Here is a 16822-nt window from a genome sequence, read left to right as displayed (position 1 = left end):
CATGTGTGTACTACATAGCATGGCCTATAGTAGGAACCCTCGTCTTTCGGAACCGGCATTAACGGACATCCGAGTTCCTTTGCCAACCCTCCGTAATGTAGCGAATCCTCACGCTTCCCTCCTCATCCATATCATCATGCCATCTGCTTTGCGACTTTTATGAAAGCGCTTAATTGTTGCAACCAACATCTGTAAGGATTATACACCTCTCCTAACGGGTGACTCATGTGGGGCTCACATCAATCCATGTCATTACGTCATGCACATCTGGCCGCTATGTGCTGGGGTCTGGCCTCTAAATGCTCCGCCTAGAGTAGACGGTGAGCAAATATTCGTTTTGTCTATGAGTCTGGCCTGCTCATTACTAACGGACGAAAATCGGATAGCGCATTCAAAATCTGCAACACCATGCAGTGTCGACCATTGTTCCCATCCGATCGATCGCGACTTGTTTTGCAAATTCCTTGAGCCAAAGATGCTGCAGGATAATCTCAATATTCAGCTCGTGTTTCTGTGGACCTTTCTTTATTCTTCCGGTGCATTGATCCAACGTCGCATCTTATCCTCGTTTGCATATTCTTCGCTTTCGAAATCTTGCATTTCCCTCATCACGTAAAGCCTCTTGGTATTGTTTTCCTCTTTACGTCGCGACTAACATATCATCCGCTCTTCGGGTGTAATCTTCCTCTAACCTTTTGATGTTCATACCATCACTTCGTTAGAGGCTTCCACCAGAAGCTTGCTCTTTGCTCTCAAGGTCGGCCCATATGCTCGGAAAACTATCGGGATTGGTATCATGATCGTGGCAAGACAGGCGAGAAGCATCCCTGCCCACTGGATACCGAGATTTTCAAACATCTGAGTAGAGAACAAAGGGAAGCCAGCTGCAACAGCTGAACGGAGCATGATGTTGGCTGCAACTGCTGAAGCTGCTCTGGTTTGAGTTGCCAAATCAGTCAACATGATCGGCAAGGGCGCGGTCGAGGGCTAAGCATTACTTACAGAGGCAAAAAAGCATCAACAAGATAATTGAAGCAAGGCAAAAAGATGCAAAGCACTCCAAATCCAATAAAGGCTCCGGCTGCAGTTGGTGCCATCCAATGGACAGCATTGGTGAAGCCTGTCCATGCAAACCTGGGGCAGAGCCATCAGCCTTTTTTTTCATGTTAACATTTACGCACAAGACTTACCAGAATAGACCAATAGTGAATACGATAGCCCCTAGGATAGCAGGTCCAAGCCGCCACTCTGGTATTGTCTTTCCATTGTTTGCCTCCAGCTTTCGGCAATACGATCTGTGTTGGCCAAGGATAAAGATAAGAGCTAAAACCACACCCAAGAGTAGACCGAGAAATGGCAAAGTTCGTACTCCGACCGGCATACCATGGACATGCTGAAATACATATGGGTATGCCCCTAGAAGTGCATAAACCAACCCATATATGAACGACATATACATGGATACCAAGAGGATAATGGGCTCCGTCGCTAGCATGCGAAGCGGTCGAGTAAGGTATTTTTTCACCACGGCGTGGACATCTAGCTTCAGTCTCTCTTGTTCAGCATAAATTTTCCAGTCACCCGTCTGCCGCCGCAAAAGCTGCGCCTTCTGCACCAGTACCAATGGAGCAAAAGTCTCTTTGAAAAATAGCAATAGGAACACGGAATTTGCAAGCCCCAAAATGGCAGGAAGATATAGCGTCCAACGCCACCCTAAATGACTTGCAACGATGAAATCGCCAACGATGGGTGCAAGAAACGGACCCCCAAACACCGTCAGCGCATACAGCGATATCGCCACACCGCGATATGTGCTGTTGTACAAATCCGCCAGCACAGCAGGAACAACACACAGGGGGCTTGCGCCAAACAAACCCGCAAAGAACCGGCACACAATAAGCGTCTGCACATTCTCCGCCATGCCGCTTCCAAGCGTAAACGCGCAGGATCCGAACACGCCGAGTACAAGTGGCCAGCGACGCCCAAGCATCTCAGACCCTGGAGCCCAAATCACAGGACCCGATGCGAAGCCTAACACAAAGAGGCTGGTTCCTAGTGCTGTGACTTTGTCTCCCACGCTGAAATCGATGCTGCTGGGTGCGGCAGCTGCGTTGTAGATTGCGCTGTTGAAACTTGCGATCAAGGTTCCCATGCACGCGGTTGTGGAGATGACGAGTCTGTTAAGTTGGCAATCCTGTTAGCTGAAGTGCTTCCGTTTTTTCGAGTTGTTGTTTTTCCCCCCTTGTGTTTGAGTGTTTTTACTAAAGGTGGGTTGGGTGAGGATACCTAACTTTTTCCATGACGCCCAGTCCTGTGGGTTCTGGTCATCGTGCGGCGAGTCGAATGTGACTGCATGATTCGAACTCTGTGTACCATCCGAAATCTCTTGTTCCGCTTGTGGCTTTTCCTCATTGCGGGCTTGGTATGCCTCGTTGGGGTTGTATCGTGTGGTGTTGGTGTGTTGATGCATCCCTACTGAGTGGTGGTAGTCCTCGATGGAGAAGTGAAGCTATTCTTTTTGCTTGAAATGTGATAGCAGACGAGATAAAAAGACCTGGCAATCCCTTTTTTTCTTCTAAGTTATATTTGCAAAGTTATTTTCAGTCAAGAGTGAGGACAGAAGTATGGTTTTCTCATCACTGGTAGTTCCGCATGGCCCGCAATATCCGCACTTTGTGGATCTTGTTCCGCGGCCTTTTTTTCTCAACCAAACAGCTTTTCTTCAGTTTCAATGATATTTGATGTAGTCTATTTGGTGATGGATTGATAATTGGTATCGACAGAATTCCCGATCAGGTGTCAATTGCAAGTAGGACTGCACGCGGAGCAGTTACCTATGAGACATGTATTCCGGAAACATTGCAAATTTCATAATGGATCTAGGAGTTTTTGATAGAAGCGTTTATGAGCTAAGGTTGTAGAAATATTACAGTAACATCCCTGCGGACGCTCCCCTACATGTTGGATTTCGCGTTTGTGGATCGTAAGGCGGAGCGGGTATTGCGGATATGGATAATTGGCGGAAACCGCACAACGATCATTTCCGCCCCGGGTCGAATGAGCTTTGTTTTTGCTGTTGAACGAGAAATTAACTTTGAACAGGTCCGTTAAGATTCAAAAATGTCATGTATAATTTCTGAACTGTACTTTTCGTTCATGATCGCTATAGTGCTTACATGAACGGATCAAGACCTGATGCTAGATCTGAATTAGCTATAAACTCATTGAACCAAGAAAATTCTTGCAAAGAGTCGCTGCTCAGAGGATCGCCATGGTTCTCCTGTAAGACAAAATCTACAGAAGGGTATAGGCCTAGCATGTCGGAATGCTTCTTGATCTCTGCTTCTCTTCGCCTCCGGTGCAGCCGGAGCAGGGTACACGCAGCAACGGCAGCTTCTCTCGTCGCTTCAGTTGGATACGCTTCATTCACGGCGATGACACAAGCCAGAGTCTCAGACAAGAGTGCAAAAGACTGTGCGGTATCGATAACGAGGAGTGTGCACACTGCCTGAAACGGGATGTTGGCTACGTGGTGCCAAGGAAGATGTGCTACAATGTTGGATCGAACGGCCTGAATGCTTTTTTGAATCAAACCGAGAACCTTGGCCATGAGATTCTCGGATATCTCGAGCTTCGAGGCATGAAGCCTACGATGGATGCACAGCATCACGTTGCACTGTGCCAGTACAGATGGTGGTTCGGTATGTGTTCGCTCCAAGACGTTCACCAATGCTTTAACAAGCCGGTCCACACTTAGTTCGTTAGTCGGGTCCAGCTCCTGTGAGTATGGCAGGAGATCGAGCAATTCCACTGTGTATTCTCCAGCTTCCGGAGTCGGTGGGGCATTGTCAAAGTTAGGCAGAGATACACGACTCCGACCTAGGTCATATGACATCCATATGTTTAGGTGTTGTGCTACCCCAATCACTCTTTTCCGAAGATGGATACTGACTGGGTCTTGAGATGTGGTGAAGGCAGTACTCCGGCTGGTACGGTTCATCAGTCCTGCAGCATCAATGATGTGGAGAGCGTTACAGCTTGCTAACCATGCCTCTTCTGGCTTTGCTGTGACCCGTAAGTATGCAGTGCGAAGCACCCATGCAGTAGCACTATATAGTGATGGAGGATCAGCATATGATGGGTCCAGCAGACGTTTGGCAAGTGAAGCGAGTCTTGATTCGGTTTCCACGTCTTGAGTATTCGAAAACAGAAGTGCGAGGGCACCGACACCACTCAAAAGGGCTTCCAGCGCATTGTGTGTTTTTTGCTGACTCCAATTGTTGGAGATACTCTGGAGCAGCATGTCCTTGTCAATGAAGCTATAACATGGGTGAAACTTATCAAAATAGATGCTAGCTAGATGTCGCATCTCTGATTCTGATAAAATATCTGTAAGAGCCTCTTGCTGTATCGGCATCGCTACTTGTCTTTCTCCGAGAAACAAGTTCCATGCGAGCATTCGCATTGGAGAAACACTTTGATCAGACGATTCAAGCGTCATCGTAAGCAGGCGTGCAAAAGCCGCTCCAGAGTTGCTCTCGATGGATCGCAGATATGCGGGTGAATGCTGGTGATCATTGCCTAACTCTTGCTGGTCATGATTCTCTGAGACTGGCTGCTGAAGTCCCTGTGTTGGCTGGATCGGCTGGACTGGCTGGTGACCATCTAAGTGTAGTGACGACGTCCCTGCGGCAGGTGTTGGGCTTGCTTCCTGTACCATTATGCTCTGGGGCCGGACTGCGCGTCTTTGAGATTGCCGGCTGCGCGGTGTTGAACGGTAGGAGCAGTCGTACCCATAACCGAGGCACATATTGCAAGGTCGTCCTCCATCACATTTTCTTTTGCGCTCTCGACACGAGTCACATGCAATACGCAGTCGCTGGCGATGTCGCGGTCTATTTTCGACGTTCATTGTATATGCCGATTTGAAAGTTGCGTATCATACCGTGCTACGATTGTTTTGTGTGCCAAGTGATGGAATGATTCCATGGTCAGAATAGATGATGTCTGCAGATAAAATGGTGTACATTGACTGGTATTCGTGCTCTTGACGCCAAGACAGCGTTCACGTGACAACGCGTGCCCTGGATCTTGGGTGTGCCGACGACAACACGTCCACCACCAACCCCGGCGCGAAGCAAACCTGCCCGGACTGTAGCCCCATCGCAGAAATGCTTGACATTGAAGATTTTGACGCTGTCTATCGTGGACTCAACTACAATGAGGGCCTCGTACAAGAGATTCAGTCATATCGAACTGCCCTTGGCGGGCGCACATACTTCGAGCGGTTGCTAGTCCTCCTCCAGATCAAAGGTAAAGCTCGACTCAAACTTATGCTGAGTAAACGCTGACCAGATAATGTAGGAAGCAAGCTGTACCCGCCCAAATCCCCGCAACAACTTCAGGATCTCCATCAGCGCATCATCTCCGCCGAGACAACACTACACAACAAACATTGTCTTGTCTTCTATCTGCTCAAAGACCTGTCGCCGCAACATCATGATACAACAGAACTTTCGGAAGCATTCGCTAAGGACGTGCACCTCGAGAAACGATTCTGGACATTTGTTGAAGGGTTGTGGTTTCTCGATCACCTCCAGTTCTCAACCGCGGTTGGGCACTTGACGCATCCGAGCATAATACCGACATTTCCAGACGAGATTATGCACACTCTGCTAACTGGGGGAGATAAGTTGAGCAGTTTGGGCATGGGAGGTGGTCCCAAAGACGACGTACTGGCACTTGCATATTACAACTGTGTCAAGCCACCGCTGGAGGATGAAAAGACACGAGTCGAGTTCGCAAAATATCTTGCTGGTCGTAACGTCACCGATATGTACGACTGGATCCACAGCAGACCCGAATTCGAGCAGAAGCCACTTCTCGAGATCCTTATCGAGGAGACGCTGGACCACAATGCGTGGGCAGATCGTTCAGAACATGATGTGTATACACGAGACGCCAAGGCCTACGAGCTGGTCAGCCTGCCTTTCAGTGAGGAAGAAGAGGAGTTTATTGAGAAATTTCTCACTGAAGGCAGGGGGCGGACATTTCCGAACGCCCAAGATTTAGTGATGATGCGCAGAATCGCTACAGGCAAGTTGGCAGATGTCGCTTCTGATGTGGCTACTCGTGGACGGAGATTGGATGGTGTGAACTGGGACGTATTGAAAGATGGTGTGAAGAGAGGCCTGGGGCCCAGGAAAGACGAAAAAGACTTCGTTGTCTGATATCGTCAGTCTCCTGAGATATCTCAAACAGACCCCTTGCATAGCGACCGGCGTTTAGGTACTTGCTCTTCGAAATAGAGCTAAATCTATCTTTGGTCATGCGTGTGCCTCGATCCGACTATTCATGGACGAGAATGGCAACTTCACGACACCCATGTCTTCCTTTCGTTTTTGTGACTTGAACTCCATTCTTCGCCTTTGTGCCCAACGAATTTCGTGTCTTCGGCAAGAGTGTGAGGAATGCACAAAAAAGGTGAACATCTTTTCAAGCCATGTTTTGCAAGTCATGATGGCTTCCAAAGAATCAGTGACACCGTATGTTGCCCCGTCGTACACCTGAACAAGGTATTTGGGAAGCTTAGCCTTGCTTCAACAAAGATATTCGCGTGAACTACACAATGTTGGTCACACCCGATCTCATCCTGGGAACCACAAAAGGAGCAGACTTGAATGTTTTTTTATCATGAGACTGTTTTATTAGAAATTATGGATACTGAGATAGTATTGTCCATTTCCGAACCGATGATTATCTATCAGAGTTATTGTAGGATGATGTTCACGTGTTAGTAACGCGTTCACGTGATGGGGCGCCCGACACGCTCCTTCCACCGCAACCTTGGCCACCTTTAAACCCATGATTGTCTCCACACTCATACCCTTTAGGTTTTCTGACGCAAATTTTTCCATGCGACTACCACTAAGAAGAGTGCATTTTGTAATTCCTCCAATAACCTTGACCTGCAATCAACGACGTCTTGCACGTGCTCCTTTGGTGCACATTCACATCTACGCGCACCCTCTCACAGTCATGACTACTCAATCCCAAGACTCTGAATTCCCAACACAGGCCTTCGCCACACCAGCTGACTTCGAGTTGTTTCTCGAACGTGATCATACGACCGCTCCAGGCATTTTCGTAAAACTTGCCAAAAAGAGCTCTGGCATACCCTCTATTACAGCAGCCGAAGCCGTTGAGGTTGCGCTATGTTACGGCTGGATCGATGGCCGTGCAAACTCCATCGACGACACTTGGTGGAAGATTCGCTATACACCTCGTCGCGCAAAAAGTATCTGGTCCAAGAAGAATGTAGGCACGGTAGCGCGCCTCATTGAAGAGGGCCGCATGCGACCTGCAGGGCTGGCTGCGGTCGATGCTGCAAAGGCCGACGGGAGATGGGGCCGCGCATATGCAGGCCCTGCCACAATTGTAGTACCTGAGGATTTCAAGACCGCGCTCACAAAGGTGCCAGCTGCTAAAACAGTTTGGGAAAGCATGAGCAAGAGGGAGCAGTTCCCAACCCTGTTAAGAATAGAGACAGGGACGCAGACAGGGAGGTCAAGACGGATAGATGCTGCAGTCCAAACACTGGCTACTGGCCATCGCCCAGGTAGTAGCACAACAGCCAAGGCGAGTCGGAAAACCACATCTGGTGAAAGTGGTCGTGTGCAAAAATCAAGCACCGACCGCAAGCCGAGAAGCGAGGGACTCCGTAAACGAAAGGCCTAAAAGAAATATACGAGAGACCACGCACACATTGGCTTGATTCCACGGCAGAGTTGACCATGATCCTCGTCATCATGAACAAAAGGAGCCGATATCATGTTCAATGTAAACTCTTCATTCTTGTTATTTTCTACACATTACGCTTTTCATGGTCCCTTGGCTATGCTCAATCGATGCGTCATCTTTTGTCTGGAAACCGCATCTCCCCTAGATTTTCTTCTCCAAAGAAGAAAATCCCCTTTGTTGACTAGCTTGAGGGTGACAGTGATGTTGCCATCCTGAATCTGGTAAACAGGAATGGCACCAGTGAACGGAATCATACCATCGCCGCAGTATGTTTTACTAGAAAAAGACGAGAGTGAGTATACAAAGCAGGCTATCAAATTTGGGCTGAGGGGGGAGTTTCTCATATGTCTACAATGTGGTTGATCTTGATAGAAATGCCTTGGTCGTCGTTAATCTGGAGAGCCCAGGCTGCAGAGGAGCAGAGGAACCAGTCGCCAGTGACCCATTCTTTAGCAACGCAGTCGACGACAGTGAGTCGATCGATGCTGATTTGTTACAATACTTGGTCGTTGACCGCGCTCTCAAGAGCATTGAAGAGGGCGACGGCTTGCTGGGCAGAGGCAAGGCCGGCAAAGAGAGTGACTGCAGTGAACTTTATGTCGATAATTTGGATTGGGGGAACGAAAGTGTCAAACTTGGTCGGAATTCGATAATCAGATGGTTGGAAATCTTGCGGTGTAGTGACTTTCTCAGAGGACAAAGAACCGCTCTTTTTATATGCCCTGATTTTCATGCCCTCCCACGACAAATGAACTAAGCATTCGTTTATTTTCTGCGTTTGCGTGGCAGATTCTTGTACTTCCAGTAGTCTCCGTAAGGTTGCATTTGACGGTACCTGCCAGTGCGGAGATTTACCTATGACTTGCAGCCACCAACGACTCTATCGCTGAAAAGACTTGATATACCATTCCTTTCTTATACATATCCATGCAATGCAGAAAGCCAATATAGGGTTCCTGAAATTTCATCTCAGACTGATCACGATCTTTGGTAGTGACGTTCTGTTGATGATGCTGAGAAAGCTTGTTTTGCAGTGACTAAACTTAGACACTCCCTTTAACCCTTTCATGCACATTCTGCAGGATCATACGGAAGACCAAGCACGTCCCCTGGTATGTGAAGGAGCCGCCTTTGAGTCCCACGCGCGTAGAAGTCTACATTCTTCATCTACCAACCCACGTCGGTTGCTCGCTCAACCTTGGTCTACGTTCACCATACTGACAACCGGCTTCATTGACAGCCTTTTTGCTAGTCTTTTCAACCCTCGAGCTTTCATCACAGGTTCTAAAAGGTCACAAAATCAGATGTCGTTCCACAGTTTAGAAATGATACCTTCGATAGTTTTTGTCAACATACGAGGTATCAGCTTATGGACACTACTACTCACGAAAAATATAAAGTCAAAACATCATCACAGTAATACCCATGCCTTCATAAACCCAACTCGTTCTCACCACGTGAAGTCAGTTATTTGAACACGCATGCCACTTTTCACAACCACCCAATCCTTCGCCCAATGATACTAACGCCACCGAGCGTAGCACTGACCCCAGTCCAAATGACCAAACTTCCATACTGTGTCCCATACAGGCCAAATCCACCAACGTTTCCTGTTTTAATCAACGCCTCACTAACCGGGCCGCTGACCATGTTCCCAATACCTCGCCCTAGCGATAGGAATGAATACACCATGGAGCTTTCCATTTGCCCAGTATTTTGCTGTACCGTTCTCATGATTCCCGGCCAAGTATTGGCGAAACTTCCTGCGAACAGTCCATACATGAAGCAAAAGATGAGTAAAGGTGGCAAGGAAGTGCTGAACCCCCAAATCAGGAAGATGGATATAACGGCACCAATAGTGGAGATGAGAATAGCAGTCGTGACATGCGTGCGATCTACAATTGCTCCCATAGTGATTGACCCGATAACAGCAGCGACATTAAGGAGGATGACAGGTACTGTAGACATGGTATTGTCGAATCCTAGGGCCTTAGTGTAAGTCGGCAGGTAGATCGAAGGTATGAAGAAGCCGAGAGCTTGCATGATATTGCCAGACTGAAGGATCCAGAAGGCTTTGCTTGACAAGAACGTAAGGGTAATCTTTGCGCGGCTGTTCGCGGGAACAGGGAGACGCGGTTTGAGGAAGTATGACAGAGGAAGGGTAATTGTAAGGAGCGCAATTGCCCATACTCGTAGTGCGGTCCGAAAGCCGTAACGGTTTAGAAGCCATTGTAGCAACAGAGGAACAATTACGCCCCCCAGTCCTGTACCGGACCACATTATACCGAATGCTAGGCCTTTTCTCCTTACGAACCATTCATCGAGAAAGGTTATGGTGGGGCTGTATGCGACTGCTCCGCCGATGCCGTAAAGGATACCTTGAGTGGCGATGAGTTGCGGTACGGTGGTGCACAGTGAGCTTAATCCGAGTGACATGCACATTAGAAATAGTCCACAAACCATTATTGTTCTCTTGTATTGCGGCCACCGTATCAAGGATCCAAAGGTGAAGGGCAACGACATGTAAAGGATACCCATTGCGGAAGTTCCGACAGCTGGAATACCGGAAGAACCAGAGAAGTTTTCAGATATGCTGTAGTATTCTTGGAAGATGCCGTATGACCAGGGAAAGCCTAGACAATGTTACTAAGATGTCGTCTCAAGCTGTGACTACCGGTACAAGAAAGATGGTGGTATCATAATCTTGAAGAGAACTTACCCCAGACCATGATTTCCATTGCGAATGCCGCTGCTAAGAACAGCCAAGCGTCTTTCCCACCATCAGCTTGTGGCAACAAGTGCTCGTTTCCTGACATTTCGTTCCATTGTGGGCTTGGCTCAAGCTCTATCTCAGACGAGTTATCCGCGGTCATGGCTGCAGTAACAGAAGCCGTTTCGGATCTTGTGGCCATATTGAGACGTCTCAGTCTAGTGTGTTGGAAGTTGTGGTACAAAAATCTTCCGTCAGGAGGAAGAGGTCTCTAAATACTATCAAGTGGCATATTACAAATCTCCCCAATATTGTCCCATTGAGTAGGTTTCTACAATGAGCTTTGTCGGAGCTTGCATATCTTGCTCTCTGTAAGATAGCCAGTGCGCTGGCTGAGCTTAGCACCAAAGGAGTAATATGTTCCCGCACTCAAGAAGCGGGGTGACGTTGATATGGGCGGTATGTCAGCACAGAAAGCCAATGCGTGCTCACGGTCTGAGACCGGTGTCGGAATAAAATATGCAGGTCAAACACTCCGAAGCGGTGTGGAATACCGATGGTTCTGAATTGTTAATAGAGGTTCCCATGTTGAGACGCATACGATGTGCGCAGCTCCAGGATATCAGAATTTGGGACCTAAATGGGATCATCACATAAATCCTGAGGCTGACTGTTGATCATGAACGCGGATCGAAAGATAAGGTTAATAGTGGTGCAAGTGCTTTACTATTGGCCCGCTACTACAGGTATTCAACGAACCGAGTTGTGAGCTAAACAGCATCATGGAAGCGATGACCAATGCAAAATATCACTAGCTGCTATGTCACAATACCCTCCCGACTGCACAATTACAAATCATAAGCCATATGTCTTAATATGCAGCAATTGAACACCAGAAAGTTTGAAGCCATTGGGCATGAGATGTGGTAAATAATGCACACATTGCGGAGGCGAAGATGATCGCCATATAAAGATGAATTCGTAGGCAAGTTCGTAGATGCGCTACCTGTGTATTCGACACTGATGCGCATCTGCCCGTCTATATACTCGGATAGAAGAAAAGAAGAAGAAGGGTGGCCTGAAGAACGAACAGTAGCCAGTCTCCTAGAAGAAGACCACCGGGTCGGCCTGAAGTTGGCTGAGCCCGGGTAATGAATCGTGTATGACAGTACAGAAGACGTCGTGTGATGCTGGTGGGTCGTCTTGCTTATCCGTCAAAGGCGTAAGTCGCACGTTGCGCACCTGGTTCTTTGCCTCGGGACTCAGATGGCGTATAAAGTCCAAAACAGGCAGATAGTTGAATGCATAAAAATGGAATTGGTTCTCGGAATAGAGTACCGAGAGGCATTCGTGGTAGATAAGTCGGTTTGTCCGTAAGACATCGAGAGTCAGGTGTGGGTCGGGATGGGGACGGCAGATCTTATTCCATTTCCGGCTGATGGACCTCGAGTCGCAATCGGTGTACAAGATGAAACGTTTGTTTGAAGATGGCAAGACATATCTGAAAATCTCTCTCCGGATTTCGGATGGAATACGGAGCAATGGAGGGTAGTTATCCAAAGGCGAAATGGTCTCTGGTATGGATAATTGCTTTTCTACAGACTCTTTTGAAGGACATGCCATGCGCCGTAGGCGGATATCGTCTGTGGATGTTGGTATAGGCGCCATCTGTACACGGCGTTAGTACGACTAGAACAGTGCATCTACAACACGAGCAGACCTTTTTGGCAGATGTCTTGGATGGCATATTGGTACTACTGATGCTCACAAACAAAGCTCCCAGGAGCAGGGGAGACAAAGGCAGTTCAGATCGCACTCATCAATCGAAACAGCGGTCACGAGGTCACGAGGGACCGTTGATAATGTCACTATGGATCAGGGCAGCAAGAGTGCGTACACTGTAACGACGATGCAACACGGTAGCGGGGGCCTTGGGGACAGGTGACGGCGTAATTGTGGTACAATGCATGGAAGGGCAGTAGAAGGCTGGAGGTAGGCAGTGGAAGCCAGGCCACGCACGGTCCGGTTGTCTTGGCAAAAAGAGACGTGCCCTGGGAAAATTCATGGGACGCGTCTGCGGGGAACAAGATACAGGTGCGCATAGCTTGACCGTACCCCTCACATTCTACCGCCAGCTTTGTTCCCCTTGCAAAGCCTTCGACGACTCCCCTTTGAGTTTTTGTGTTTTTCGCTTCCGTCAACATGTCTTTTGGCGGCCAGACACCCACTATTGTGGTGCTGCGGGAGGGTGGGTGTCTGTAAACTTTTCATACATGTGTCGCTGACAATTGCAGGTACCGATCAATCGCAGGGTCGGGGGCAGGTGATTTCAAACATCAATGCCTGCCTTGCTGTGCAGGCAACAATCAAGGGCACTCTGGGTCCATACGGCGGTGACCTGCTCATGGTTGACGAGAATGGCCGGCAAACAATCACCAACGACGGTGCCACAGTCATGAAGGTAGACAAGCAATGTAAGCCCAATGCTACAGCCTGAACTAACACTGTACAGCTCCTCGACATCGTTCATCCCGCTGCCCGCGTCCTCACTGACATCGCACGATCGCAAGACGCCGAAGTTGGCGATGGTACCACATCAGTCGTTGTGTTAGCAGGAGAGATTCTGAAGGAGATCAAGGACTTTGTTGAGCAGGGAGTCAGCAGCCAGATCATCATGAAAGGTCTGCGGAGAGCGTCACATCTCGCTGTCAATAAAATCATGGAAATCGCCGTAGACACAGCCGAGGGCAACCAACGGGATACACTCCAGAAGCTTGCTGCTACCGCCATGAGCAGTAAGCTCATCCACAGGAACGCTGACTTCTTCACCAAGATGGTTGTGGACGCAGTACTCTCGCTTGACCAGGAGGAGCTAAACGAAAAGCTCATTGGAATCAAGAAGATTACCGGTGGTGCTCTCCAGGACTCCCTCTTTGTCAACGGTGTCGCATTCAAGAAGACCTTCTCGTACGCCGGTTTCGAGCAGCAACCCAAGAAATTCACGCAACCCAAGATCGTATGTCTGAACGTCGAACTCGAGCTGAAGAGCGAAAAGGACAACGCAGAGGTGCGGGTGGAGCAAGTCTCGGAATACCAGGCGATTGTGGATGCGGAATGGCAGATTATCTACAACAAGATGGAAGCACTTTATAAGACGGGCGCCAAGGTCGTTCTGAGCAAGCTGCCCATTGGTGATTTAGCAACACAGTATTTTGCGGACCGCGACATCTTCTGTGCTGGACGAGTATCGGCTGACGACCTTGACCGCGTATGCCGGGCAACAGGCGCCAGCGTCCAGTCGACTTGCTCCGACATCCAGAGCAAGCACCTTGGAAGCTGCGAACTGTTTGAAGAGCGACAGATTGGCGGCGAGCGCTTCAACTTCTTTGAAGGCTGCCCCGAGGCCAAGACTTGCACACTGGTGCTCCGTGGTGGCGCAGAACAATTCATCGCTGAGGTTGAGCGAAGTCTGCACGACGCCATCATGATTGTCAAGCGTGCGATCAAAAACCGCAACATTGTTGCTGGAGGAGGTGCAGTCGAGATGGAGATTTCTTCCTACCTCCACAACTATGCCGACAGCAATATCCCCCACAAGCAGCAACCGATTATCAAAGCATTCGCAAAGGCTCTGGAAGTTATTCCCCGACAACTGTGCGACAATGCCGGTGTGGATGCGACGGATATTCTCAACCGACTACGTGTGGAGCATAAGAAGGGCAACATCTGGGCCGGTGTCGACTTTACGACTGAGAGCATAGCAAATAATATGGAGAGGTTTGTGTGGGAGCCGAGCCTGGTCAAGATCAACGCTCTGCAGGCAGCGACGGAAGCAGCCTGCCTGATTCTGAGCGTTGACGAGACAATCAGTAAGATATCCGAGTGTGTAGTGATGAAGAAGCGGAGACTAACGGGCATACAGAGAACCAAGAATCACAGCAGCCACAAGCACCCAACAAGCCACTTCCGCCCGGTGCGGCACAAAGGGCACTCGGTGGGGGTGGTCGAGGCCGTGGCCGTGGCATGCCCCGACGGTAAATAGTTGAAAGGGGGGGCAGTGAGGAAATGTATACCAGGATAGAGGAATGCTGATGGTGTGCGATTTGTGAAGCCCGGCTGTCTATGAATAATGCCCAAAGATGACGAAAACGACGACGACAAGAAGATGACAAAATCTACATGATGAAATCCACCAAGAGTTTATTCTAACAAGAGACGCCCGCTGGTGTTATTACGCTCTTTGTCTATTCTATATCCAACGCAGTGCAGTGCAGTGCAACAAGAGGCCAACCAGTGTCTACTAATAGGGCTTGATGCCCCTTTCATCCCAGCTCATGCCATAGCTCTTGACTCTACTGAAATAATAGGCGCGATCGTTCTTCAGGCCAAACTCTGCCCAATCATCCGTCAAGCGGTTGTAGCTCCAGTAGCCTTGCCAGACAAGCCTGTTGATCTTTGCGTTCTTGCCCGCACTGCCGACGGTGAGGGCCATTCTATATATGTACTTGGGTGTTGCACCCGGTGTCTCAATATGCAGCGTTCCTTCCTTTTCAGTCTCCACGTCTAGAGCCTCTTGGCCAGGCGGCAAAGGGATTTCCGGGCCGCTGAGGCGCCAGTGGCCAAGGACGGCATCTTTCATGGGGGCGGTGGGGAGATTGTGATGGTTTTTGTGCAGGTGCTCAATGTATAGGTAGGGTACTACGTCTGGGGGTTCCGAGGTAGTCAGCAGCGAGATGCAGGTTCCGTCGCGGAGGAAGCGTAGGTAGCGGAAGTAGGTGACGATGTGAATGGGCGAGTTCCAGGTTGAGGTTGTGGGTTGGGCCTGGCCAGGGCGTGCGTAGTTTACTGTGCTGATGTAGCACCCGTTGAAGCGGATGCGGGGGCGCTGGCGGAACAGCGTGCGGTAGCTGGGGTAGGGCGAGGGAACCAAGAGTTGGGTCAGCGCTGCAGGAGAAGGAACTGGGTCCGAGGTGAATTGGTCTGTATCGTCCGAGTCTGAGAGACTGAGGTTTGCGGTGCCCAGGATGATGCCTTGCTCGTCTTCGAGCGGTTTTCCGTCAATGCCGCAGGTATAGGTGTAGTGCATGCCTCCGAAGCCGTACTCGTCACCCAGGGCTAGACGTTTCCAGACTCGGTCTTCGGTCAGTACCAAGTAGGCGAGGCGTTTGCATACTTGGGATAGGCGGATAAATGAGGCGAGATCCTGCACGGCGAGCTGCTCCAGGATCTCGACCACGATTTCCTCGGGAATACTGGCGATGGGACATGGTGGTGCGGGGCTGAGATCTGTTGGGGGAGGCTCGGCGAGGATCGATGTTTGTGAGTATCCACTAATTAGGGTTTGCAGAGAAGAGGACAGGCCATGTAGGGAGTGGTGGGCAGTGTTTGGTACCGTAGCTGAGGCATTGGAGGGGTTTGGGTCCTGTGTTTTTGGTGCTGATGGCGGTACTGGAACTGTTGATGAAGATGAAGCAGCAGGAATATGTTGTAGTTGAGGTTTCTTGAAGTAGGATGGTGGATAATGTTTTGCTTTGTATGCATCCTGTACCCTAGAGTCGAGCTGCAGGGAGTCAGCTGAGAAGTTTAAACGCAACAGCGAAAATGCAACACACCTTGAAAGCCTTTCTATACAAGTCTACGCTTTCACCCAGATTGCCCTGGCTTTCCTTTTCTACAGCCTTCTCATAATGCTCCAGGGCAGAGGTAGGTTCTTTGCCTTGTGCAAGAGCGGCAGCGGTCTGAGCGGGGGTTTCATCCAGTCTCCGGCCATGCTGCTTGTCGTCGAGATTGTGGTATATGTAAGATTGGACCTCGTCGCCGCCCTCCAGACTCAATTTACGAGCGTGGGGGTGGGCGTGAGACTGAGACTGAGCCTGTGTTGGATTGGCCTTGGTTGGACGATGCCTGCTTGATGATGATGATTCAGCAGGCGCCTGGGCCTTTGAGCGGGCGGTGACTTCTTCTCTCCATTTCCGACGGAAGGACTCCAGCTCGGCCTCGGTGTTTGTGGGTACGTTATTGGGATCCATGGTGTGCTCAGTTGGTCCCCGGGACGTAGTGGGTAGCGGTTAGATACGGGATATCCGAAGTCGCACGTGGTCACGGGACTTGAGGTTACGGTGGGTGCGGCGGGCGGGTGTGTACGACGGCAGTACAGGATGTACGCAGGGGTTTACATATAAGTATGTATGTCGGGAACCTGCTTACTCCTAGCACGAGCGTAGTGCAGTGTAGTGTACCAAGAGCCTGTCACTGTATTCCAGCCCGGGGCCGATCAAATGAAATAGTCCGGGCACACAGCCGTGCAAGGGC

At 49.6% G+C, this 16822-nt stretch overlaps 8 protein-coding genes across 8 annotated transcripts; 3 read left to right on the top strand and 5 right to left on the bottom strand.

Annotated features, from left to right (window-relative positions):
- Positions 1–525: 525 nt before the first annotated feature.
- COCMIDRAFT_2731 (uncharacterized protein) lies at positions 526–4720 on the bottom strand (the record flags this gene model as incomplete). Its single annotated transcript, XM_007686819.1, has 5 exons — positions 526–651; positions 709–934; positions 1003–1134; positions 1191–2177; positions 3177–4720. 5 exons carry the CDS (start codon positions 4718–4720, stop codon positions 526–528), a joined length of 3015 nt encoding a protein of 1004 aa, XP_007685009.1.
- Positions 4721–5171: 451 nt separating this feature from the next.
- On the top strand, positions 5172–6230 carry COCMIDRAFT_87288 (uncharacterized protein; the record flags this gene model as incomplete). The annotated part of the gene is made up of 2 exons (XM_007686904.1): positions 5172–5313; positions 5365–6230. The coding sequence occupies 2 exons, from the start codon at positions 5172–5174 to the stop codon at positions 6228–6230; spliced, it is 1008 nt and encodes a 335-aa protein (XP_007685094.1).
- An 808-nt stretch (positions 6231–7038) lies between these two features.
- Positions 7039–7737, top strand: COCMIDRAFT_23832 (uncharacterized protein; the record flags this gene model as incomplete). The annotated part of the gene is made up of 1 exon (XM_007686830.1): positions 7039–7737. One exon carries the CDS (start codon positions 7039–7041, stop codon positions 7735–7737), a length of 699 nt encoding a protein of 232 aa, XP_007685020.1.
- A 248-nt stretch (positions 7738–7985) lies between these two features.
- Positions 7986–8398, bottom strand: COCMIDRAFT_48582 (uncharacterized protein; the record flags this gene model as incomplete). Its single annotated transcript, XM_007686903.1, is given in 4 exon segments — positions 7986–8076; positions 8103–8110; positions 8153–8285; positions 8298–8398. Coding segments are annotated over 4 exon segments (333 nt in total), but the record flags the coding sequence as incomplete, so codon positions are not given.
- An 893-nt stretch (positions 8399–9291) lies between these two features.
- On the bottom strand, positions 9292–10712 carry COCMIDRAFT_87338 (uncharacterized protein; the record flags this gene model as incomplete). The annotated part of the gene is made up of 2 exons (XM_007686902.1): positions 9292–10433; positions 10520–10712. The coding sequence occupies 2 exons, from the start codon at positions 10710–10712 to the stop codon at positions 9292–9294; spliced, it is 1335 nt and encodes a 444-aa protein (XP_007685092.1).
- Positions 10713–11614: 902 nt separating this feature from the next.
- Positions 11615–12178, bottom strand: COCMIDRAFT_87495 (uncharacterized protein; the record flags this gene model as incomplete). The annotated part of the gene is made up of 1 exon (XM_007686901.1): positions 11615–12178. The coding sequence occupies one exon, from the start codon at positions 12176–12178 to the stop codon at positions 11615–11617; it is 564 nt and encodes a 187-aa protein (XP_007685091.1).
- A 534-nt stretch (positions 12179–12712) lies between these two features.
- COCMIDRAFT_87496 (uncharacterized protein) lies at positions 12713–14548 on the top strand (the record flags this gene model as incomplete). The annotated part of the gene is made up of 4 exons (XM_007686900.1): positions 12713–12758; positions 12805–12971; positions 13023–14379; positions 14433–14548. The coding sequence occupies 4 exons, from the start codon at positions 12713–12715 to the stop codon at positions 14546–14548; spliced, it is 1686 nt and encodes a 561-aa protein (XP_007685090.1).
- A 262-nt stretch (positions 14549–14810) lies between these two features.
- On the bottom strand, positions 14811–16539 carry COCMIDRAFT_87314 (uncharacterized protein; the record flags this gene model as incomplete). The annotated part of the gene is made up of 2 exons (XM_007686899.1): positions 14811–16070; positions 16123–16539. 2 exons carry the CDS (start codon positions 16537–16539, stop codon positions 14811–14813), a joined length of 1677 nt encoding a protein of 558 aa, XP_007685089.1.
- Between the last annotated feature and the right edge of the window lie 283 nt (positions 16540–16822).

The sequence above is a fragment of the Bipolaris oryzae genome (genome assembly GCF_000523455.1).
Source record: "Bipolaris oryzae ATCC 44560 unplaced genomic scaffold scaffold_23, whole genome shotgun sequence".
Lineage (NCBI taxonomy): Eukaryota > Fungi > Ascomycota > Dothideomycetes > Pleosporales > Pleosporaceae > Bipolaris > Bipolaris oryzae.
Note: the sequence above shows the minus strand (reverse complement) of the source record. Positions and strands in the feature narration are given on the sequence as shown.